Source organism: Oenanthe melanoleuca, chromosome 2 (genome assembly GCF_029582105.1).
Source record: "Oenanthe melanoleuca isolate GR-GAL-2019-014 chromosome 2, OMel1.0, whole genome shotgun sequence".
In the NCBI taxonomy this organism is placed as follows: Eukaryota; Metazoa; Chordata; class Aves; order Passeriformes; family Muscicapidae; genus Oenanthe; species Oenanthe melanoleuca.
This window is the reverse complement of record NC_079335.1, coordinates 43205637-43232778: the sequence shown is the minus strand read 5'-3', so window position 1 is coordinate 43232778 and position 27142 is coordinate 43205637. Positions and strand designations below refer to the sequence as shown.

The 27142-nt window shown below is 37.2% G+C and overlaps 1 protein-coding gene across 1 annotated transcript; it reads left to right on the top strand.

Moving 5' to 3' along the window:
- Positions 1-1061: 1061 nt before the first annotated feature.
- Positions 1062-26994, top strand: LOC130250062 (desmoglein-1-like). The gene is made up of 16 exons (XM_056485381.1): positions 1062-1257; positions 7868-7903; positions 8286-8414; positions 9079-9234; positions 9367-9514; positions 10451-10614; positions 10850-10984; positions 11510-11695; positions 11930-12189; positions 13080-13222; positions 13366-13584; positions 14728-15258; positions 17361-17509; positions 18011-18071; positions 19501-19709; positions 21202-26994. The coding sequence occupies exons 1-16, from the start codon at positions 1210-1212 to the stop codon at positions 22177-22179; spliced, it is 3552 nt and encodes a 1183-aa protein (XP_056341356.1). The 5' UTR covers positions 1062-1209; the 3' UTR covers positions 22180-26994.
- The last annotated feature ends 148 nt before the right edge of the window (positions 26995-27142 follow it).

Below are 27142 nucleotides of genomic sequence, written 5' to 3'. Positions count from 1 at the left end.
TCGCCCTGGCAGGGGCTCAGCAGCCCCAGAGGTGCTGAGCACTCTTCTCCCAGCTCAGGTCCAGCCCTGGGAGAAGCCAAGCACCACGGAGGGCTCAGCAGGCTCAGGAGCACACCAGTGGCACTGCACTTTCGGGGATGAAGTGTGCACCCCTCTCCCAGCTTCAGCCACAGAGCAAAAAACCACTCTAACTTTTTGCCCTTTGAGGGGTGGCTCAGGTGTCCCAAAAACACAAGGAGACACTGAACAACACCTGTGCTGCAGAACAGGGAGAAAAGTGGGGAATCCTCTTTGATTTCTTTGTCCCCCACACAAGTGTGCTCCTGCCATCAAAAACGAGGCCAGAAGAGAGCTGTGCAGCCCATCCTCTCTCTCCTCCACTGCCTGATGTTTTGAACAGCTCTCAATTTCTCTAACACCCTCCCTCTCTACTGTGCCAGCGAGAGCACAGCCCATTGGAAGGTAAAGGTATGGCATGAGGAGGCTTTGCAGTTGGTAAAGGCACAAAATCTTCTTTCTCTGCTTCAGATATTCTTGCAGCCTCATGAATAAAGCGCTATTTTTTCCCCAAAATTACCACGATACCTCTTTAGTGGCAGCCCCATTCTGCTCTGAGTGCTTCACTTCTGTGAACAATGTGCATGAAACTCACTCTTTTGTGCCTGGAAATAAGCAAATGAACTTCTAATTTAAATGAATAATTTCTTAAAGTCCGTATTCATTGTGGTAATATTCATTAAGTTCTTCTATTATGCAGGGTGCAAAGAGAAAACTGGAAGTTGCATTCAAAGCAATGATAAGTTACCATTTTAATGATTCCTTATGTTGTGAGTAATTTATAAATCACCCGGTATCTTCTCGGCAAAGCTTGCCTTCTGTTTTTAAAACGTACCTTTTTGTATCCAACAAAGGGTTTCAGTGCAATAAGAATTAAGGTGTGTCTCTCAGCTTTTACCTGCAAGCAATAATGATGTTGTCAAGCGTTTCAGGTGAGACCAGCCCAGGATTTTGGGGTGGGGAAAGACACTCTGTTATACAGCATCTTCAGTTCTTCCCTCAGAGGGAGGCAGAGACACCTTGAAGGGCTGAGCACAAGGACATATACGGAGCGTCTTTTTAAATAGTCACCAGAGCTGGGGGGGGGGAGGGGAACAGGAACAGGCTTGTAACCATAACTCACTTGGACTTGTTTCTGAGAAGTCAGATGCCATGGATTGGCTCCCTCACCGAACGGCTGCTTTTCTGTTCCTTTTGTTGGTAAGTCGGATTTTAAAACAATATTTGTAAACTCTGTGACTACGCCAGTTTCATCTTCTGCAGCAGACCATTGCATTTTACAATGTAAACTATTCCCTGAAAATTTACCATAAAAACCAAAGCTCTGCTCAGTTTAAACAGCACTTGTGAACATTCTATAGAATTCAATTAGTTTTTCATTAAATACTGACAAATGTTTCTTTTTAGACTTTTGGCGATCTGTTGATGTTCAAGATGCAACTTTCTATGTTTACTGCATGATTTTTCAGGCAAATGTTTTCTGCTATTTAAAGGTCACAGTTGCTAATAAAATGCTTATAATTATAAAAATGTTAATGGTTGGACATAATTTGGTTCTATGTCTTTACTTTTTTATCAGTTGAGGAAATACCTTTTTCTAAAAAATTCAGATCTTTTTTTTCTAAAATGATTAGCAAGATCGCTTCAGAGCGACCAAATCCTACAAATATATTCAAGAGAGAAAAAATTTAGTGATCTCATTTAAGTAAGAATCAAGATTTGGCCTATTATTTCACATTGCAAAGGATTCCTGTGTTGTTGTGCACTAGTGTCGGAGCCGCCATGTGCAGAGCAAGTGAATGGCTGATGAAAGTGTTGCTCTTTGGGTTTGTTTTTCTCACTGTAAAAGGAAAGTTGTGGCTATGGTCAAGTGGCATAGTTGTTCAATGTGTTCATCGAGGCATGGAAATTACCCAGAAGCGACTGAAAAGGGCTGTGGGTGCCCTACTGCTCCTGCAATCTGATTTTTCTGTGGATTAATTTTACTCATCTGTTTTGACCTCTTGAAATTTGGTAGAGGTTTAAGGGCTCGGAGATTGAGAAGAGAGGGATTTCTAATATAGTTATATCCTGTGATGTTCATGCAATTTTGCATTTTACACAATGTATTAGTATGCATAAATGTTTGTTAACTTCTCATTACCGACTTCTTTATAAATGCTTTAGTCTGAGAAAAAGTTTGTGTTTTAGATTAAAAAATCCTAAAACCATTATGAAAATACAATCCATTAATTTTAGGTGACAGCTCTGCAATCAGTAAAGTAGAACTAATTAACACAGAGCAGTTGCCAAGCAAACAAGGGCAAAACTTGGCAAAAGCAAGTTTTGGTTCGGATAAGTTTCTGCTTGTTCAAGGCTGCAGAGAGGTGTCTGAGACTGGCCTGTTGCACATCCTACTAACACTTCTGGATTTTCATGAAGCACTAGTGACTATTCATTTTACTCAGTTACCTGGTGATGCAAACTCCCAGTGTGTTGAAGTTCAAAAAGCTCGACTGTTTTACGTCTAAGACCTGTCCATTCAAAAGACATTTTGCTGCTTTACTTTTCTCAGCAGCTCTGGAGCCATTTTCATTCTTTCAGTATGCTGTTGTTACAATTGTGAGTGATGGAGGGTAGGTGTTGGGTCAGAAAAGAAGGGCGATTCTGAAAAATTCCATTGTGTTTTGATGACTGTCAAATATTTAAACCTTTACTACCCAGAGGAAACCCCTGTTCTTTGTTATGTGTTCTTCTGCCCAGCAATGCTCATGGTGGTCTACACATCTTAATAGCATCTTTCAATGATTTATAGAAAGGTGGCAGACAAACTGTCGAGATCAAATAAATTATAAATCTATGTATCCAGTTTTAATGTATTCTGAGAAAGAATTTTGGCTGTCAGCTTAACTAATCTTTCATGAAAATCACCTGTCTGAATGGTGTGTCTGGTTAGTATATTGTTAATAATTTGCATCAAATAAAATTACCATGGAGTTATACATATTTTAGTACACTACTAAATTTTCAAAAAAATAAAAAAAGGAAACTTTCCAGCCCTGAAACAAATAATTTTCTCTATGGATTTCACCATTGGTAGGACTGATTCTGCAACCCTTGCTCATGTGACTTCAAAGACATTATTCTCATGAGTAAGGGAGTTCTGTTTGTGATACTAGCACAGACACGTTTTATGGAAATAACCTGTTTGATCAGGTATGACTCTTCTCCTGCCAGCTATCATGTGACAGCCAATAATTTTAAATTCACCACATCTCTTATGCACTTTTGTCTGGATACATTTTCCCATGTGTTATCTAGGCTTATTTCCCCCCCCCAGTTGTTAGGTTATGGTTGCATCCTACTCATAACTTGATTGCACATAAAAATAGTCAGGAGCTAAATCCTCTCTTGTATATTCATATGAAACATATGCCAGGATTGAATCAGGAACCTGCAGATTCTTCTGCCAAATAATTTTGTTGTACAAATAGAAACTAAAGCAATTCCACATCCAGGAATTATCACCTAAGATTAGGTGCTTAAACCTGCAGTTTTACATTCCTAAGTAAAATGGCCATTAAGCAAACATGCATTTGCAGCCAGAACACTCTAAGTCATATCAGAATTCAGGTTTTATTGAGGAGATTTATTGAGGGCACTTAGCATAACTAATTTGAAAAACTCCAATTTTAATGATAATGGCATACACCCTATATTGAAATTACTTTTCTGTTAATTTTTCTAATGGCTAAGCTCAGTTACTCTATGGAAATACATTGCACCTGCATACAATAGAAGATAGAATAGCAGAACAGAAACAATCTCAGTGGAAACTTTCCCAAAGTGATCAGTTGTGTGAATAAACCTATTTTAAAATAAATAAAATTTCAAAGTATATTCTTCAGCCTGACATAAGTATTGTCACAATTCCTGGATTATTCCTGTCACAATTGTTGAAATAGTAATGGATTCTCCATGCTGGTGCAATTCAAAGTATTTCTAACATAGAAAATATCTGTTCTCCTCTGAATTAGAAAACAAAATGCCAGAAAAATCATTCAAAAAAATCTTTCCCTTTAAATTGAATGAAGTGCATTCAGAAATGACATATGAAAAGGTGAAGTATAGAAAATCATGTTTCAATTAAAAAGTGATCAAATGGCATTTTTTTAAAATATGAGAGTTTGTCTTTCATTTGAACTCTTCTTCTCATTATTTGATATGCACTGATGTATCATTTTTTGAAAGAGATGCAGAATGAATAAAGGGGAAGGGCTCATTATTGCAACCCTTTTCGAGTCAGGGCTTTGGATGAGTCAGAAAGACGTAAAAGTCCCAAAACGCTGACAGTACCAGAGCTAGCAGGGCAGCCTGATGACTAACACAATATGTGTGAGTTCTCAGCACTCCTCCCATCCAGGCCAACAACAATGCTACTGTTGACTTCAAAGAGAGAGAAGCAGATCCCATATGAATAATGCTGGGAAGATGTTAAAGGCGTGTTCAGTCATTTAGATTTGAGTAGGTGGAGGAGGGAGGATTCCAATTACGTATGATATTGCTTGGTACTCAATTAATGATTAGTTAATTCTTGTTTGTAAATTGCTTTGAGGGTGAAAAGAACAGTACACATCCTATGGGCCTAATTCTGTCCCCAGTTACATCAGAATAAATCCAGAATAACTCCAGTGTGACTCTAGGGTGTTGTTTTGGATACAGGATCCAGGTATTTTTACAATGAAAGACAAGCTTTCAGATGGAACTGAAAGCTGTGCAAATAATATAAACCATAAACTTGTTTCCTGCCTGCACATCTCCCAAAACAGAATCAGCTTGTGCCACCAGCCTCTAGATTCTCTTCAACTTCCTTTTTCCAGAGTCTCTCAGAGACTAACAGGGCAGCAAATCTTGGTATCATTCTGACCAGCTTGCCTACCCCAAGGTCCTCAGGATGCATCCCACACATTCCAGTGGCTCCTATTGCTTTAATTATTGTTTATCCCTGTGTCTATGGAAAGAACTGTACTTGGATATGGGTTTAGAAGGGAATTTTTTTATCTACCTAGAAAATTGCTTGGGTTAACTGCTAGGAGACAGAACTTATCACCTGGAAATACGACTAGAAAAAAAAAGATTTGCACCCCAGTTAAATATTAGAAATAGACAACTGGGCTAGGGGAAGATTTCTAACTGCTGGTGACAGTGGAGAACCAGAAGGCATTAGTTTGGGAGGTGAAGGAGCCTCTATCCCTGGATCAAGTAGGATAAATGCAATTTCAAAATTGTTCACGTTTATCTGGTGAACTAGACATTTTTGTCTGATATCTGCCTGCCCTCCCTCCTATACCCCAGCCAAACTGTGAGACATACCAAACACTGCCACGAAGTTCATCAGATCAGCCTTTTCAAATAATAACATGCACTGTACTAAGGACTCTGAATTCAAGGTCTTCCATTATCAACTAGTTGTAAAATGGGGTTTTCCTTAGCTATCACAGGACAAGTGTGAAAATACAGGGCCTAAATTTACAATCCCCAGCATCACCAATGGACAAATCCCTGATGGTCCCATTACTGATGACCAGAAACAATGAGACTCCAGTGTAAAATATGTATTTTTCACTGCTTGAAAACAGAACTCCCTATAGGCTGGAATCAAGAGGTTTATGAATATTCATGTCCTTAAGTAATAGAATTCTTTACAGGTATAATTCTTATTTCAGAAAAACTCAGAATAATTTTTCAGAATATGAGAGTGATGTGGCTGGGTGTGAGGTATTGGTCTCACTGTTAAGTAACAGGATGCAGACAGCAGACAAGATTCACTAACATTGCACTGGGAGGTGCATACCAATACTTTGCCAGGTCAAGATGATTGTTTGCATGCCAGAAGGGATTTCAGTCTAAGGGTGGAGAGGATTTCACTGTGCCAAAGGAGGTGGTATAGACTGATAAGAGATTTTCAATTAGTGTTATTTCTGGGGGACCTCATCACCCAGGTTCTCTCATGAGGGTGTAGTCTGCCCCTTTGACTCTTCCATGTTCCCCTGGCATCCAAGGGGATTATAAAAGAACAGGACTGAGCTCCACTGGGTGAACAAACCCTGCCATTCACATGGAGTCTGATATTGTCCCTTCTCTGACATGAGGAACAGAACACCTGCATGTGAATTTGAACTCTATTATGAAGCTGAAGATTTAAACAGTCTTACATTCAACATAAGTTAAAAGATGAATATTTATGCTTTTAGCACAACATGAACATATTGTACTGATTCTCCCTCAGAGTACTTTTCTTAACCATTTTTGTCAATAGCTGGCTCAAGCAAACAAGGAAAAAAATTCTCTCTGTGAATAGTCAAAAAAAATTCAAGCTATATATGCACATCAAAAGGGCAGATCCACAGTCTAAACTCCTTCATTGAGAAGCAGACTAAGGCATGCATTATAGGCCAAGGTCTCAAGGAATGTTTTGGGCAAAACCAGATCATTGGAAACACTGTTTTGTAAATGACAGATGGTGAATTCTTGCAGCATAAAGGAAAATGGGGAAAAGAGAGAGAGAGGGAGGAGGGTGAAGCTGCTGTTCATTAATCTGTTGCATGTAAGAAGTTGTCTTAACATGAATTAAGTGGAAAAAATTCTGTCTCCATGTTCCAGTCTTGCCAGCACAATGCAATAAATTTGAAGTGAGGAAAAGTCCCATGATGTAATGATAGGATAAAAGATTATCACAGATTTTATCCAAGTATAACTGACATAAAACCCCACAGATATAACACATCAAACAAAAAACAAACAAACCAACCAAAACAAAACAAAAAGCTATGGGGAATTATAAGGAAGTGAAATATTCATAACTGCAGCTGTTAACATTTGTTGAGAAGAGAAACGCTGCAATAATTTTTGAGTCACCTGGATATTTTGTTTCTTCCAATGATGAATGAAACAAGCATCCAGTCCTGCAAATCCCACATTCTTCACCCTTTATTGTCTGAAGAGAGCAAAAGCAGATCTAGACCTGAAAGAGATGCTCTAAAGAAGGCACATTCACCAAGTGAGGTTCATTTTCACACCTTATTTAGGAATAAAATTAATTAAACTGTGCCTTCTTTTAAATTGTGCTAATCAAGAAGTTGAGACTCCTCTCATTTAAATTTTAGTTTTAAAGTAATTACATACTGCATCTTATCCTGCTACCTTTATTTACTCAAGATTAGTTGCATAGTTGAGTCTCAAATCAAAATCCACTGCACTCCAGGGAAATTTGCCTGAAACCTACAGGTGGGTTTCCATCTTATATTGAATCTCTTTAATCTCACTGGGAAGTTCCAAAAAAACACGTTCATTCTTTTTGGTTAAATTACATAATTAAGTATTTCAGGTTTATTGTTGACTTTGGAAATAGGAAAAAAACATAATGAAAAAAGAATAAATTATTTAGGATAAATACTTCTCTAGTTTCCTTGAGTGTTTGGTAACAATGCTTGCAATCACTTCTCTCTTCAGCTGAGGTGTTAAAAATCTATGTGAAAGCTTTATTTTGATGAAGGTATAGCTTGAAAATTGCTCTGGCACATCCATTCAAACTCAAAGTTCTGTCTTGAAAGACAGAATGGATTTTGAAGGTTTTAATTGTCAAGGAATTTAGGTGCTGGACATAGAAAAAATTGAATTTCACGAACTCAATTTTGGAAATCTTGCAGCTAGATAAGCTATTGCAATAGGCTTGGAAAAAAGCCCTGCTCCAGGCCTGCAGTACAGCAATGTCTTGCAGGTGAGTTTTGCTTGCATTTTTACACATCAATGTTTTTTATTGTTCTTGCAGGTACTCTTGGATTTCAGCACAGGATTTCATGTAGAGGTAATATATATTTCTTTAGAAACTTTTTCTGATTAAAGAAAATGTAACAAAATGAACAAATCATGTGGAAAATATTCAACTTAGACACTTCTGAACCTGGAGATTGAAAACATATTTAAATATTAAACAGGTGCAGGTAATAACCTGCTCACCCTCTCAAGAGAAATTCACCTAAATCTAAATGAGTATCTCATACAAATGAGTAATTTTAAAATAAACATGTACAGTCATAGAGTTTGGGACCCACAGACATGTAAAAAAACCGCATGGTAAAAAAGCACATGGTCTAAAAAATCTCTTCTCCTTGTTGTTAGAAATTATAATTGTCTGTGTTTATTTAAAATGAATTGAGGTCATATGACACTGAAACTCTCTGTCAAAGGTAAAAGAATGGGATGAAAATGGAATGGCAAGATGGAAAACCTTTAGAAGACAAAAACGTGAATGGATCAAATTTGCTGCAGCTTGTAGAGAAGGAGAAGATAATTCCAAGAGGAATCCAATTGCCAGAGTAAGTAGAAAGACAAACACAAGAATTCACTGGCAAGGAAGTTTTGCCAATGACAGGCTGATAAAAGTAGAGAGATTTAAAGGTACATATGAGTACCTTAGAGTAGTAAAAGCAAGGAATGTAGAATAAAAGAAAGATTATATTCCCAGCTCTGCTGAGACAGTCTCATAAAGAGAATTCACGTGGTTGCTGAGGAGTTACCAGAGGTTTCTTAGAATATTGCCATGAGTCTACTTCCCAGGCAGCTCCAACCAGCGTTTTTGCTCTAGATCATGACATTTTTCTTCTCTCTCTCTCATCCTGAGAAACCCCTGAGCAGTTCAAGGTTGTACATGAGCTGTGGGAAACAGAGAAAAAGAAATACCTTCCTGCTCTGACTGTGACCACGCCCTTACTGAGGCCCAGCCACAGTGTGATGCCCTTGGAGGCTTCTCTCTCCACTTCCCTGGCAGATTTCAGAGAAATAAAAAGCCTATCCAACCCTTAAGGGGAGATGGATGTCTAGGCTGACACTTTGTAGAAGAGCCTTCCATTGATTCAGTCAACTGAACCTTGTAATAAGTGGTTGAGAAACTGAAGTTTATAGGATTTTTTACAGGAACAGGAATAGAAGAAAAAACCCTGTAGGTAAACTGGCATAAATTGTTGTTATCTGTTACTGCAGATCCGATCTGATTGTGAAGAAGACAATCCAATCACATACAGCATCTCTGGAGTTGGAATTGATCGAGCACCCTATGGAATATTTGTTGTTAACCCAAGAACAGGAGAAATAAATATAACATCAATAGTGGATAGGGAAGTAACACCGGTATTTGTTGTGAGTGCTCCCTTTTTCTTTACCTTTATAATGATGGATCCAGGGTGGGGCCGACAACAAATTCATTTGTTTCAGGTTGCTACTTTGCTTGCTTAACTTTTGGTTTTAAAACTAGTAAATCTCTTTATTTAGATACGTTGCTTTGCTAAACACTCAGTGACTGGTATAGATCTGGAACCACCTCTTGAACTTCGAGTCAGAGTCCTGGATATAAATGATAACCCTCCTGTATTTGCACAAACTGTATTTACAGGATCTGTTGAAGAGAGCAGCATGGACAGTAAGTAACTATGCTATGCCTTTTACAGTACTAGTAAAGTTCACAGGATACAGTTAATATAAACCTGGGGTGCTCTTTCTGCTTTTCTTAGGCAATGACATACATTGGTCAGGGCCACTGCAGAGGAGGGAGCAGCAGATGCTTCTCCAAGTGCTATTTGAGCCTGAGCCTGGGCTAATTGCTATAAATTAAACAGCAATGTTTCCTTCTCCCTTTCCACCCACACATGAGTGCTGAATGTTCCAGTCTCTAACCATGCCATCATGCAAATTCTTTCAGATGTGAAAATGTAAAATAAATAATTTCATTCCTTCTCATTAGAATAAAAACATCATTACACTTACTTCCTTTGAGGATATGTAAAACACATTTTTCCCCATTCTTCTCTTTCAAATATTTGTACTTGTAGCCTGTCTATTCGCAATTGCAGCAGAACATTACTAAATAATTCTGTACTTAAACCATTAAAATTGTTCTTTTTATCAAAAATGCAGCAATCAGCATTGGTCATGCAAATAGCACTGAGGCAATGGTGCCTAACACTCATTTTCTTCTTTCTAGAAATTCTCATTTAAAGCTGTGATTTCTTATAGTAATCTCTACAAGTAAGCTCAGTACTTACTGTATTTGTATATTCCCTATGGCGATTTAAAGAATTTCAGTGAAAGTCTGCATTATTCCTTCTGACCTCGATTTTTAATTCATTTAAAGTCATTAACACTGTCAGAATCACTACTACAAAACTAAGCTTTTTGTTTCCTATGTAAATGTCAAGGAATAGATAACCTTCTATCATTTTTATACACCATTTTAGCACTGTCTTGATGAGTTGTTTGCAGGAACTCAAGAGATTTTGCGGGGGGAGGGTTTTGTTTGATTTTTGTTTGTTTGTTTGATGGGGTTTTTTAAATTATTATTATTATTATTTATTTTTAGACACACTGGTGATGAAAATCATTGCAACAGATGCAGATGAACCTAACCATTTGAATTCTAAAATTGCCTTCAAAATAGAGAGTCAGGAACCTTCTGGTCCACCCATGTTCATTATGAATAAATACACAGGAGAACTCCATCTTGCCAATTATCTTGACAGAGAGGTAACATTTTCCCTCCCAAAGCTAAATAACATGATGTTGTGTGTATGAGAGCAAGAAAAATATAGAAGAGAGAGAAATGTTGTGGTTTTTACAAATATCAATGGAGAAGTGCATGGTTTTGATGTGTCACAATAAAATGTCTAAGTAGAATTCCTGCATTACGAAATAATAGCAAGCATAAGTTATTTATAAGATGCACAGATGGTCTTCTAACATACTTCTCTTTTTGTAACAGCAACATAGTAGTTACACTCTGGTTGTGAAGGCATCTGACCGGGATGGGGCTGCAGATGGAATTTCATCCCTTTGCAGCTGTAACGTGAAAGTTATCGATGTTAATGACAACTTTCCAACTCTTGCTCAAAGCTCTGTAAGTTTCCAATAACAAAAGCAGCAACACTGATTTAAAACCCTGTTTAAAAGCCCTATTGATAGACTAGCCCATAGAGAACTTTCACATTTACGTGTTCCACGGGATTTACAGGGTTGTTCCCTTGAAGCATGCTTAAAATTCAATCCATCTCTTGTGCAACAATTCTGGTAACATACACATAGATTACTTTTGTGTTCAGACATGTCAATCCTGACACTGTCAGGACTGACTTCTTTGTATTCAGAGAAATCCTGTCATTCAGGTGCCCAGATCCCTGCAATATGGCCAGATTATGTAGAATAACCCAATGCTTAAAAGATCATTTCTTGTAGAAAGCACAAATCCTTTTGCAGACAGCTGTGTTTTCCTCACATATATACATACATCTGTATCTATATCTATATCTATATCTATATCTATATCTATATCTATATCTATATCTATATCTATATCTATCATCTATCATCTATCATCTATCATCTATATCTATCTTTGCTAATAGGTATTTATCTGTCATTTCAGTTTTCAGCAAGTATTTCAGAAAACTCACTCAGTTCAGAACTGTTACGAATACAAGCTCTGGATGCTGATGAAGAGTTTACAGACAATTGGTTAGCAGAGTTTTTCTTTATATCCGGTAATGAAGATAACTGTTTTGAAATTGTTACAGATCGAGCTACAAATCAAGGAATTCTTAGAGTAATTAAGGTATGAATGAATATTTTGATTCAGCTCTTGACTTAAAATTTTAATTAATTGTTAACAGAATGAAACAAGCAGTAAAATCACTGTCACTCAACCATTTAAAATAAAAATAAATAAATTTTTAAAATATTAAATATATTAAATATTAATTTAAAATGTTAAAATATATTAAAATATAATTTGAAATATTAAAGAAGCTTTTATGTATTATCTAGTTCTCTGTGGTTTACCTTTTAGGAACTGGATTTTGAACATATCCGAACTCACTCACTGATGATTGGTGTCAGGAATGTAGCTGCCTTCCACCACTCTGTTGCACATGAGTACCAAATATTTGGAACACCCCTCACAGTGGAAGTAAAAAATCTGATTGAACCACCAAGATTTCATCCATCTTCAGTTGTGTTTACCCTGGCAGAAGGTGCAAGAGTGAATTATGTTGTAGGAACATACACAGCCATGGATGAGGACACTAGAACTATTGCAACAAATGTTGTGTAAGCTCTGCTCTGCTTAACTCCATGGATGGAATAACTCTTTTGAGATTTCAGTGGGATGAGGAATTGGTATTTTAGAAGACCCTTTAAAAACAATGTTTATTGATTAGCAATAGACAAACAGTAATAGAATAGTGCTATATAGTATAATATAATATTATTTATTATATGGAATGATATTCTGTATTATTATAGAAAAGTATATAGCCCATTTTTGTGCTATAATTGCTTTTCTTTCCTGACTACTTTCCTTAGCCTTATGCACAAGACAAAGGAAATATCATTTTTCTAGCAGGCAGTAACTTAGAATAGAATGTTTTTTCTTGACAGACAGAAAATCCCAATAATCATCAATATTATCCAATCAGAATAGAAGAGGTCCCTACTAGCTCATTCTCTATTAAAAAAAAAAAAAAATTACACTTATTTCTCTTGAAATTAACGATAATAACTGAGACCATAATTTGCTTTTAAGTTCATGTAGAAATAAATACAGCCTATTTACAAATATTTTTTAAAAATTTTCTTAAACACAGAAATGTGTCAGCAAATACAACTGTAGAATGTTTTAAGAAGAGCTGTGGATTTAACACAAACTGAGATTAACAAAGGTTATCATAAAGGTTTACAGGTTCCAGAAAAATTTTACTTTTAGACTATGATGCCACTTTCAAAATAAAATAGGCTTTTGTGAATTTGCTTTATTCCTAATTATTTTATTCCTAATTATTTTGGAGTCTACATGGATTTTGCTTGAACTGGGGGAAATGCAATAGGATAGCATAGCCTAAAGAAAAATGCTCCAAAGTGCCAAATTTTATCTCTAAAATAAATATGTCATGCATATATACATAGCATAACACTGAGTATTTTTACTTCACCAAACACAGATATAGTATAGGACGTGATCCAGCTGCCTGGTTCAGAATCAATCAAAACACTGGTGAAATCACACTGAACAAAGTTATTAACCGGGATTCAGTCTACCTAGTCAATGGGCAATACCAAGCAGAGGTTCTGGCTATCACCAGAGGTAAGAAATCCAGTTTTCCAAAATAAACTCCTTCTGTTCCAGATTTCCCTCAAGACTTTTTCCTGTTTCTAGTTTTCCAACCCTAACTGCATTATTAATGGTATCAATATTCCCTCCTGACCACAAATATCTCCTTTTTACAGGGGTTCCTCGATATACTGCTACTGGCACCATTGTACTTTCAATAGATGGTATCAATGCCAATTGCCCAAGTATTAATACTGAAATGAGGAAAGTGTGTATGCATTCCCCATCAGTGATTATCTCAGCAAAACCTAGGGATGGTGATCTCTATGCTACCCCCTTTACATTCAGCATACATGGTGAACCTCAGACCACATGGATTATCAGACGGATAAATGGTAAATTAACCTACATTTTATAACAGAATAAATCATAGTAGTAAGGTCTTGTCTAAGATAACTGATTAGGATGTTACTTTATTAACAAACAAAACACTTATTAGAACCTATTCAAATCTCTGTTAAATATAATCTAAGAAGTTACTCCAAATTTGAATGTATGCATACAAACACATGCATATTAAAATATTAAAATCAGAATCATTACATGTGTTATATTTTAAAGGAAACTGTAAATTTACTGATAAAAATAGAGCAACAAAACTGTACTTTGAGTATAAATATGACAAGGGCCTTTACTGGTCTAAACATAATTAAGTAAATCAAAAGGAGTAATTTGATACTTTTTCATTTCTGTGTTATCTAAGAAATCCTAAGCATATATAAAAATCTCAGATATTTTATTAAGTTTAAAGTTAGCAGAACTTTACTTTTATGAGAGGCATATGAAAATGGCAAATTAGGATTACAACTTTTTTAATTTATTGTACCAGTCATACCTACTTGTATTTTAAAGAAAATTTTTTAGTCAGTGCCCAGTGAAGCTTTGCCAGTTTCCTTCAATATGACATGACAAAATAATGAATTAATCAAATCCCAAGCATTACTACATGACAGAATTTACATAACTTACTATGTACCTACAAGACTACATTAAATGGCAACTATCACAATTGCAAGAATTCTTGAGTTTCCTACCTGTCCTAAACAGTTGCAAGTATGTAATTTTAAATATTTAAACCTACTGAAAAACTTTCTGAAAACTTTTTTCCTTAAGAGAGGAAAAAGAAATGCATAAAACTTTCAACTTTTATCTTTACCACTGTGAGAATTCAGGAAAAGCAGCAGTGGAAATAAAAAAAATAATTTTCCGCTTTTGTATCTCACAAGTTGAGAAGTGATAACTAGACTGATTTGGCTCAGGTTTTGCTAGAAAAAAAATAGGCATAGATGAGTATTACATATTTCAGCTTTGAGTAGATAATGTATGTAGATGCATAAGTAATTGAAGCGCTTAGAAAGGGAAAACTTTGTTTCATTCTGTTCTATGAACATCATACACAAGTAGTGTAGATTTGTAGAACGCTTATAGTCAATACCTTAATTCAAATATTTTTCTCTTTTTTTTTTCCCCCCTCAAAGATTCCTCTGCAGAACTAGTGGGCCAGAACATAGACTTTTACCTTTATAGGATCTACGTCGTTGTAAGAGATAGCCAAGGCCGGCGCTGTGCTAGACCACACATAATTCCTGTGCAAGCCTGCCAGTGTGACAGTCGGAATTACTGCACCAGTGGGGCCACAAGAATAATTATCATCGGTGGTGGTGGCTCTGGTGGCGGCATTGGTGGCGGCATTGGTGGCGGCACTGGTGGCAGCATTGGTGGCGGCAGTGCTGGTGGTGGTGGTGGCAGTACTGGTGGAGGAGGCTGGGAAGAGGGAGGACAACAAGCTGGTGGTGATTATGGCCAGCCTAGACCTGGAGGAGGAGATTTTGAGGACCACACAGACTGGCAGGGTTACACTGATGGCTACGACGGAGGTGAGGAAGGATATACTGCCTCCACTGATGAAGGTTATGGAAATGAAAACTATGGCAGACAATACGAATCCAATACCACACTCAGTGGTGCTGCCATTGGCCTGATGTTTCTCGGTGGATTAATATTTGTTCGTAAGTATAAAATTAAGAAAACAATGTTTAGTATTTTTCTAAATAATGTAAACAGTGCATTTTTTAATTCTTCTAAAATAAGGTTACTTTTTCAGTTGGTTGTTAATCTGTTGGCTTCTACTGGCCATTTGACAGAGAAAAAATGGTCTTTTAATTAAAAATAAATTTCATAAATTTTATGTTATACATATACACATTTTTCACTCAAAATTAAGCATTTCCTTTCTAAGACTTGCTATCCAATTCTTAGACAGAGCTGTCCTGTCATTTACACATTGTAATTTGTACTTCCATTACATTAGTAGAAGAAATGGGCAAATATCAGCTCCACCCAAGTTGGATATGAAAGGATCTAAAGAATAAGATTACTTTAAACTCAAAGCTAGATTTCAGTAGTAGAACAATAAACCATAGATTTTGAAACTTTTGGCAACTCTTCCAAACATCACATCTACTAAAAAACAAGCAGCATTTATAATAACAGGATCAAAACAGGACCTTAATTCATTTGTCCTAGCATTCATGAAGAATTATGAGCTTCACAGATCCAAGTTAGAATTTATACAAGCAATTATTTCTCAGTCTACCGCAATCACAGTCTTTCATGGCCTGGGCATCAAGTAATCAACATCTAAAATTTCTCATTGCAGAAATACTGACTACAAAAGCTGAGAAATTTGATTTTTTTTTTCCCCTGATTTTTTGAGGAGGGGGGTTTGGTTCAGGTTTTGATCTTTGTTTGGTAGGCATCAACAAACACAAAATTTTGAAGCTTCAAAAGGCTGCTCAATTAGTAGTCCCCAGATGGTTTATCTTACAGGACAGACTGTCTTTCTGCCTTTGGAAATCTCCCCTCATAGTCTGGAGTAAATACATCCTTAGTTGTGCTGTATGAGGCAGCACTTTGTGCTGTAGGCCTTTCCCCTTTTCATTTCACTTTGATGTTCAAGTAATCAGTGGGCTGGAGCAGCTCTCCTATGAAGACAGGCTGAGAGAGTTGGGTCAGTTCAGCCTGGAGTAGAGAAGGCTCCAAAGGAAACCTGGAAGGGCAGCCTTCCAGTGTCTAAAGAGGGCCTACAAAAGAGATGGAGAGGGACTTTTTACAAAAGCATGTGTGACAGGACAAGGAGCAATGGATTTAAACTGAAAGGAGGTAGGTTTATGAAAAAATTCTTTAGTGTGAGGGTAATGAGACAGAGGCACATGCTGCCCAGAGTAGCTGTGGATGCCCCATCCCTGGAAGTGTTCAAGGCTGGGCTGGATGGTCTTTGAGCAACCAGGTAAATGGAAGGTGTCCCTGCCCATGGCAGAGGGGTTGAAATTAAATGGTCTTTAAGATCTCTTCCAACCCAAGCCATTCTATGATTCTATTAATTAATATTGTATTGCCTTTCTAAAATTAGCAGTGTTTTTGATGCTGGCCATTACAAGCATTCTGCAATTTCCAGCACCGAGTTCTTTACACAACTAAGCATAGTACAGCACTCTGGGAAACCTGACTCACTCTATGTAAACATTTGGCAAAGCTAGACCTTGGGGTTTGTCCCTACTGCTTTGTCAAATCAAGCATTATGTATATGTAATGTGAAAATTGCAACTGGAGCCTTAGCCAAAGATCACTGTAGTCAGGTGGATTCTCCACTGATTCTCATATGTCTGTTATTACTAATGTGTATTTCTTTACAATTACAATACTTGAAGAGAAATATGTATGCCTATATATCAGGAAAGAATAGCACTGAATGCTATACATAGCAACACTGGTTCTGTTTGTTTAATTTTCATATGTATGCAACTTATATTGGTTCAGCTGAGATAGATCAAAGTCTGTTCCCAAGTGTATAAGCATAAATTTAGAGCAACAGCCCCACCCCTGTGTTGCTATGCTATAACTAAAGGTACAAATTATTCTGAATTTCCAAATACAGGCATTTCCATAAGCAGCTAATGATTCTGAAAGCCAGACTTACAGGCTGCTTGGTTAGAATCATTTTAAAGGCATATTTTCAGAAGTTCATGAGCAGCTGCCCTCTGGGGAGAGCAGCTATTCCTGTGAGGAAGAGATGTCCTAAATCCTTGTTTCCTGTTCCTTTCCTGTTAAGTGATTCCAATTTTGATGTCAATGAGTGACTGTTGTGGCTGTGGACCTGGCGCTGCAGGAGGAGTTGGAACCGGATTTGAGCCTGTACCTGAATGCACAGAAGGGGCAATTCATCCATGGGGAATAGAAGGTGCACAGCCTGAAGACAGGGTCAGTACACCCCATGTTTATAAAACCAGAAGTAATTCATATTTAGAGTAAAGGCTGCATTTGACTATGGAAAGTGATAGTAAGTGTGCCATCTAAAACAAGTCTGGCATTGACAACAATTGCCAGGCAGATATGAAAGGTGATTCTTAATCAACATTCACTGATGAGGTTTATGTGTTTTAAGCAGTGGCCAGTTACTTTGGCACAACAGTTTGCTGCCACTCTTCCTTCAGATGAAGCATAATAACTAGCAAGCTTCTTCAGTTCAAGTTTAGAAGAAGGGAACAGAAATCATCTTCACTGATCATTGTTCGTGTCGACAAGGAAAAAACTTGTAGTCTCCTCTTTTAGTTTTGTTTTGTTTGTTAATGGAGATGGTGATAATGAATAACTATCATTAACAGTTTGGACTGCTAATTCCTTAACATAATTCACAAAGTTTTGGTGTTCATATGGGAATTGCAAGGTAATCACTCAAGGAGTCAAAATGTTGTTTTCCAGGATGTCTCGCACATTCTTGCCCCAACAACTGCTGCAGGAGGTGATTTTGGTGAACCTTCTGGTAAGCAGATCTTTAAATCTTCTATGTTATGCTGTCATAAAGCTGTCTTTCAGAACTTCATGCCTTCATTGTTCATGGAGTCCTTTGGTTTCCCAGCTATAATGCAACCCTTCCAATCTCATATCTGCAGATAGTCAAACTCATGCTGCTAGGACCTCCAGCTGGAATAAAAAGTCTGGGTTTTGAACTTCTTCAAAATACACTTATTTTGAAATATCTGCCAAGGCTTTCAAATCCCAGGCAATTTTTCTTTATCATCACAGCTACTGAATGGAGGGCCTTTTCAAGACACCAGTTTTAGCAGAAATCAGTCTTGAGCTACAATAAGGATATTTGCTTTCATAACTCTGGTAAAATCCTCAGTTTTTCCCACTTTCCTGCTCCCACAAGGGAGCATGTCCAGTAGCTAGTTAATTACTGACAATTTGTGTGTTAACCTAGACGAGCTGATACATAACACAATAAATGCATGCTTCTGAGATAAGGTTCCTCCAGAAATTCAATGGTCATAGAGAATAAGCCCAGCTGTGCAGTGCCACTTTCTCCCTCTCCCCTACTCTTTACCTCAGAAGAGGAAGAAAGGATACTGGCACAAATCCATTTTCACTAGCCCCTGACAGGAAGAAATGTTACTCTGCAAAACAACTTCTCTGCTGACTATTTATTACACATGAATGTTCTCAGATTTATTATTTCATAAAAATAAAAAAAAAATATGTAGATTAGCCTATGTTTCCCAGTGTAACCATAGTCAAGACTACTGCACACAATTCTTTTTTTATAATATGAGCTGATTGTTAAGAAAATTTCCCTTGTTATCATCTATTAAAAAAAATACAGAGAAGATAAAATTTCATAAGTATTACTTTATAACTTATTTTAAAGACCATTTCCATTCTGGATTATAAACTGGTGGTTGTTATGATCCATTGTTGTTCCCCCCTAAAAAATCTCACTATTAGAAAATGTGAATGTAGTTACAAAACTCTTTATTTTCTAGGATTTACAAAACTCTTTATTTTCTAAGTATGTAAGGAAAAACTTTTTCACACCAAGGTGATCATAAATATGCATTTACGTATTTGCATAGACAAATGTTATCTGATTTTCTAACTTCATGACAGCATGTGTATACACTAGACAGAATAATCTTTCCAGTCAGTAACAGAATAAACCACTGATTTTCTAAAACACAAGTGAACACACTGCCTAGACTCAGAAATAAAATTAAGAGCTTAGGTGTCTGTTAATATGTATTTAATTATTACTGCAGTTTCAATGTTTGGTACTGTGTATGTACCTGTGACTGAAATCGGTCTAAAATACCTTTAGAAACTCAGTAGTGTCATTATAGTATTTGTAAAAGCAACTGACAAATTGTGTGTAAAGTTTCACAGAGCACAGGAAGGATAACTTTTTCCATTTTCAGATATATATAATAACACATATGGAGGAGGAGGAGTAGTAGCTTCTGGTGTTGAAGAAACTACAGGTGTTGGCTATGGCACTGGTACTGGCTACGGAACAGCTGGAGGAATTTCTGGAACAGGGGAAGTAAAAGGGTCAATTGGAGGAACAATAAAAGAGTATCGAGAAGGAGGAGTGAACATGGCCTTCCTAGACAACTATTTCTCTGAGGTAATTAGTTGTTATTCTTTGAGTTACATCTGTGAGCATGTTTTCTGTTAGATTCTCCTTTCCAGGTTACACGGTGGCAATCCAAGTTAATTCTACTCAAGTTAAAACTTCCATGATAAAAGACTGCTGTGAGAGCAAAGTGGTAGGAAAAGTTACAACACTAGTAGTAGCACTGTCTTTGAGCTACTGCCATAATAGATGGATTGTTCAGCAGCCTTTTTGTAAAATTAATGGACATATTGGAGATAGGGGTAGGAAGAAATTAAGTGATTTCAACTTCCTAAGTACCCACCAAAATTATGTATTTTTCACCTTTCTTAGTGTATAAATGTATAACAACTTTTTGAAATTGTTCACTCCTGCTTCCCATACAGCTTGTTTGATGAAGTCATTTTAATCCCTAAACCACTTTAAACATCAATTCTTCTTTATTTTTATTGCCATTTCTGCTCCCTAAAAGACTTGTGCACTTCCAGTGACACCGATATGCAGTTAGTTTTTCAATTGGCAACACCTTAATTAGCCTTTACATACGGGATTTAAAAAATGGTATGGAATTGACATGATTAATGGTTTCATGGGCTATGTTTTTACTCATATGCATGAACTGTGAGGCATAAAACTTATAATTGCATGTCACCAAAATATCAATTAAGATATACGGATTGCTATATTTCAAAATCTAAACAAAGCTCAGGAAGGAGAGAACAGACTAGTCCTGACATCCTGAGCATGGATTTCTCCCAGACTGCAATCTTCCTGCCTTGGCCTGGAGCACCTATGTATTAATTGCCTGCCAGCCATAGGCTTCCACATACTGCTCCTGCTATTCTCCTGGACCATCTCAATCCCCAGACTCTCTGACTGTCCCTCCCAGGCCTCCCCTTCCATCCTTTTTTGTTTCCTCCAACCCCACTCTGCACTCACTTTAAATTTTCCTCATTCCTGCCTGATCTCTCTGCAAATGACCACACCAGGATCCCCAACGTCATCCCCAGTTGACGATTTCCTTCTTGCTCAAAATGAATGCTCCCCTCTGGATTCACCAAGTCTCTGTGCTGTGGAAAATCCTCCATCCCATCTCCTCTTTCCTAGTCTCTTCAATGCTCCCCTTGCCGACCTGCTCCAGTCCCCTTCCTACCACTTTGTTCAGATACTGGTGCCCAAAGAAGTCCCCTGTTTGCCTGTCCCTTTTGCCACATAGACAGAGCTATTGATGACAGGCCAAATTCAAGATGCTACATGTTGGCAGAAACAAGAATAAAACACAGTAATATTTAAATAAACTTATTTTAAAAATGTTTAAAAATGTTGATGGTACAGTCTGTCCTGTTGATATCCTATTTTTCAAGTCAGTTGGGCCTTATTGTGGTTAAGGAAACTTTACTGTGGTTTGAGAATTCATGGTTAAAAACCTGACAAAATTCACTCTGTTCTTCTGTTCTTTTTTTTTTTTTTTTTTTTTTCATTTTTTTGTTTTTGCAAACTGCAGAAAGCATTTGTGTACGCAGATGAAGATGAAGGTCGGCCGGCAAATGACTGCCTATTAATTTATGATCACGAAGGAGTCGGTACTCCTGTTGGCTCCGTGGGTTGCTGCAGCTTTATTGGAGAAGACACAGATGAAACATATTTGGATACATTAGGACCAAAATTTAAGACCCTAGCAGAGATCTGTCTCGGCAAAGAGATTGAACCTTTCCCTGATGCCAACCCACCCTGGCCAGGCATGGTCAACATTCCCTTCCCCAGCCCTGAAAGTGATCTAAACCTCCCTCCACCCGGCACCACCATCGTTGTCAACGGAAGCGCGCCCATGCCTCCCCCAGCTGGCACGACAACAACGGTTGTTACTGAAAACACCTACACCTCTGGGGCAACCATCCAGCCCCCCAGGCCAATGCCGGATCCCTTGCTGCACGGCAACATGACGGTGACCGAGACCTACACCTCCGGCTCCCCCTCTCTTTGCGTGGACCCTCTGCGCGCGTCCAACGTCGTCGTGACAGAGAGGGTCGTGGGGCCTGCGTCTGCCTCCGAATTGCGTGGCATGCTCGATATCCCCGATCTCACAGAGGGCTCCAACGTCATCGTCACGGAAAGAGTCATCGCGCCCAACTCCCGGCTCCCGGCATCTCTGAGCATTCCTGATTTGGTAGATGGGTCCAATGTGGTAGTGACAGAAAGGGTGTTCAGGCCTGCCTCCGGCATGCCGGGCAGCCTAATAAATATTCCCGCAGAGTTATCCAACGCCCACAACGTGGTGGTCACAGAGAGAGTAGTGTCAGGGTCTGGGATGAGCAGCCTGGGAGGAACAAGCCTGGGAGGAGCAAATCTGGGGGGCCTCAGCAGCACGGGTCAGATGCTCAGTGCCGACTGTCATCTTGGCCAGGGAATGGGCACGGCATCCCCAGGCACCTCCCGGAGACGAGTGACAAAGTACAGCACCGTGCAGTACTCCAGCCAGTAGGGCCTCTGCTGGCACCCCCTCCTGCTGAAATTGCCATTTGCACCGACACTCATTAGCTGCCACCCATCGAGAATATTGTTATTATTTATAACTAAGAAATAGCGCTAAAATTTCAGGGATTCCTGCTTGTGTGAGGATCTCTGACGGGTGCCCCATTTTGAGTTCAAATGCAGGACTTTGTCAGTGAAGGGAAAACAGAAGTTAGCTTTAAATTTCCTTCTCTCCACCTAGCACTGCAAGTGTATAAAGAGACTAGTATTTTTGGAGAGTCATCTGATGACCAAGGGGATCCTTGCATGCACACAGCACCAGCATGAATTAATGTTGTGCAAAAGTACGTTAAAATATTGTGCAGCTGAGTAATCTCTCACAACAACCAGATTTGGTTTAATAGGCCCTCACTGACAAGAGAGGAAAAGAATGTAATTAATAATTAGTCAACTCAAGACTAAATGAGCACTTTCAAACGCATCATTTTACTTTGTATGTAATTCAAGAAGCGCTACAAAACGGCACTTTCAACCATTTCTCCCATCACCAACAATAGTTATAAATAATAATTATATAAGCATAATACACTTCCATTGCTTTCTGAAGTTCTCAGTAATCAAACACCCTGACACAGCCTGCCATGCTGTTCCTGTCATGGTGAGGAGCAATTTGTCGCAGCTGCTGCTGCTGTGTTGACACTGTCACCCAAGAAGATGTTGGCTTCATCCTTTCTCCATTGCCATTACAGCTTTGCTTAAATCCAAAAGGACTTCAGTGACAACCAGGAACTCTTAGTCAGATTTTTGTGCCAAACTATGACTACCACTTAAATCGCTACTGTCAGGTTATATTAAGAGAGCTATAATATACTGTGCCAATTCTCATCTCAAATAAGAAAAGAAAATCTTGGAAGCTTTGGGATGTGAGGAGGCATTAGCAAATATTATATTACTGAACACTGGTAGCTGAAGCCTTCCTGAAAAGAAAATAACACTTGGAAGCAATATAAATTTGCTAATAAGCAATGTGGAGAATTTTTATTTCATATGTCAATGTATTTTGCATTGATATTTTGAAAGTTTATTTGAATGTATTAATTGAAGAAGTCTTTATGAGTCTATAAACTTAATTAAATCTGGCTTTTATTTTCCCACAAAAACAGCTCTACTGGACTCTGTTATTCTAATAATACCTTAATATGTCTTAGAATATGATCTGAAGGAACAAAAATCTGAAATATATCTTCTATCTCATTTTACTTCTGTATCATATGTATAGTAACCATAGCGTACCCAACATTGCTTGAGTGTAAATAAAATAGAGTTATAGGGAGGGACTAGCTTTTTTTTTGCTAGACCACCAAAATCAGTAGTTTCCCTGCAAATTTTGCTTCTTTGGCTTTGACAGATAGGTTATTGAAAAGTTTAAGAGCTGTCTGTGAACCTCCCACTCTATAAAATGGAAAAGAAACTCAACTGTGCATCCAGACTAACTTACCTCAGAAGGAATGGATGACCAGTTTCTGAGTCTGATACCAAGAAAACGCTTTTAAAAAGATGTTTTTGGAAATGCAACTAGATCTGCTGTCAACAACAGCCTGCAGTGCTCCCTGAGTCAATGCCACTGTCAACATCAGTAATCCCCAGGAGTCATGACCAAACCCAAGGCTACCTCCAGGAAAAGTCCCTTCCATAGCTTCAGTTCTTTTCTACAGCAACTGAGCACGCTAGATGCTCTCCCCATAAAATCTGAGGTATTGCTGGTCTTGCTTCCATCTGTAGTCTTGATTATCTTAAGTATCACTAAAATTGCATTGACTTCAAAGGGATTCATATTCCCTATAATTTATGTATCAACTTTTAATTATGGTTACTGGAACCATTCTTTAAAGAAAGAAAATAGGTACTAATATATAAAGCTACATCCTTTTATATCTGGAGAATCTGTGCAAAAATTCACTTAAATGCTGACAAACTCCCTTTTATTTTGCTAACCACCTGTTTACATTAAAAAACAAATATTTAAAATATATATGACCATCTGGTATATGAAAAGCCTATGCAATACAGCCAAATCCCACTAGAAAATATTTTAATGTATAAAAGAAAATTAAATTTAGTGTAAATATCTCCATAATCATCTTAAGTAAATCATAAATATTTTTCTGAATTGTGTTCAAAGTATTAAAACTAGTCTTCAGGAGCACATGCAGAATTCCTTGAACAGGAATGCTGTGTGAAACATGAGTGTCTGAACTGTGGTCTCTTGCATGTCTAGAAACAGGGGAAGAATGAATAGAAAACATAGAGAAATAGAAAACTAATAGAAAAATAGAGAAAAAATGTTCTTTCAAAGGACAGATTTTAGTTATGTGGTGGTTGTCTACTTCTAGTACTATCTTTTACCAACTTTTTAATTATTAATTATAATGTAATACAATTTCCTGAAATATTTCTGGCATCTTTTCTCAAACAAACAGCAATTGCATTATCCAGTGCACTTCTGAATTTTAACTCCTATTGCTGTGTAATTTTTACAAACTTCCTACAAATTTCTTCGTGAATTGAGGATTCTTCTAGGTTACTACAAATTGTGGAAGAAAAAATACCTGTGAAGATGTAAACAAATACTTGGTTCATTAAAAATTCTGTTCAAATTCTTTTTCTAGCTTCATTGTTTAAAAAATAGCATATAGTTTAATTCTGGCCAGCAGACATTAGTTTTGTTTCTTTTCTCACAGTTGTAATTTAAAAGCCTGTTTGCTGTCTTATCTTTAATCGTATTTTTAATAATGAAGAAGGAATGGTTTCCAGGGAAGAAATATCAGTTCTGCTCTAAATCATTCAAGAAAAACACTCATACTTAGAGTCAGCAGCATGCAATACCAAGTGTATGGCTGGCTTTTTTTTTTTTCTTTTTTAAACTAGGGTTTATTTAGGAATAGGATCCTACAGTTTTAAGCAGGCTCTTTGAGATCTTTGCATGATGAGAAGTATAGTTACATGAAAAAAAACAGAGCCACAAGCTGAGGGTCCCATTAGATATCTATCTTAGAAACACTCTCAATTTGAAACTCAAGTTTCAATACTTTTTATTCTGTCCTAATTCTGCAGTAATAAATAACACCTTTAAACTGTTGTGAACAGCACTTACTATGAGCAATATGAAAAGGTCACACAATTTAAGCAACAATTTCAAAAAATTCTGCCATTTTGCTTGAATTAACATAAATGCATAATTCAAATGCTTCTCACTATTGAGTCACCAAATGCATCATTTTAATTTTATTTAAAATATAAGTACTATTATCATGGGCTTGTGTTTTCATAAATAAAAATATTAGAGATTTGTTTGTAATAATTTCTGAATGGCACTGAAAAAATAAAATAAATGATCATTTGGAATATCATGTTTTACATAGAGTGGCTCAGGATATTTTTTTTTTCCATTTATCAGTGGGAAATACAGTTTCCTTAACACTGATGGGGTTTTTTCAGAAAAAAATCTCGTTCTTTCACCAAAAAAAAGATAAAAAAAGATACAGAAGTTGTTGATGATTTCAAAAGTCAGGTCATTCCAAACCAAAATTATTTCACATGTCAAATTGACTACAATACTTTATTTCATGTTGTCAAGCAGAAATGCATGTCAGGTCTCATGACAGTTCAATTTCCTCTGCATTGTTCTCTCTCTTTAGACAGCCTTTTCTGTGATACCCTTCTGTCCTGCAACTCTGAAACAGTGCTTCAGAGGAGCTAAAAATTAATGCTGGACTACAACCACAGAGAGAAGGAGAGCAGAAGTCTCTAAAAATACAGTATTTGGGCAGCACAGGCATCACAGGTCCATTCACTGCATTCTGGTCAAAATCAGTAGAACCAAGGAAAAGCACTTTGGTTCTAAAATCAAATTTCTTTCTAATGTTCCAGACCAGTGTTCATGACAATAGTTCTTTTTTGTACAGAGATTTTTTCAAAAAGTTTTATCTGAACTCATTAAATTGCTGTTTTAAAAAAAAAAAAAAGTATAATGTATTAAGCAAATGCCATCTAATTTATCATTTTATTTTGCCTTAAGACTTTGACATCCTTTTTCTGCAGTTTCATACAGAATGATTATTGGCACTCACACGTATTTCAGATAATGATTTAAGTGTCTTTTCAGGAAGTTAAAAAAAAAAATGTCCATCTTCAAATTTATAGCAATTTTGCTATCAGTCTGATGATGCTGCCAATTCCAGTGCAACAAAGATAATTTACCATTTATCTTTTGTATATTTAGAACCTGCCTAAACAGAAATGAACCAAATCTATGGTACACAACACCAGATTTTATGCTCAAGCAACTTTAGTTGCAACAAGTCAAAAATGGGTCAGTAGACAACATTATTTCATATTCCAAGTGCACTTAAATTTTATAAAAAGGAGAATGACAAAATTACAGCGAGTGACAGTTTTGGATGCACATTTGTATAATGATGAATCTGACATGTTTTCTTATTGTGACCAGATGTTAAATAGCATCTTGTAATTCAGGAAACAGTGCAATAAGTTATCAAATAGAAAAGTCACAAAATGACAACTTAGGAAACAAAAGCTGCTTAGTTGGCATCCATCATGTACCCATCTTCTGATGTTCACCATGTGCTGTTGGGCCTACCTGCAAATTTAGATAGTTACCTAATCAATCATTTTATTCTTCCTAATTTTTAGGGAAAGCTCTAAAAACAGAGAAAAAATATACATATATTATTACAGGCTTCCTTCCAGTTTCTTCATAAAAGATTTGTTTCAAGCCAGTCAAAATCTAGGTAAAACAAGTGGTAATTTTGTACCTGCAGGCTTTGATTTTACAGTGATCCAGTACCAAAGATCTAGGTGAGGGTCTGTTCTTCTGCCAGTCACTGCAGTCTCAGGTTGTCAGGAAGGTGAATTGTGACACCAGAAGAAGACTCAAGATACAAAGGCTCTCC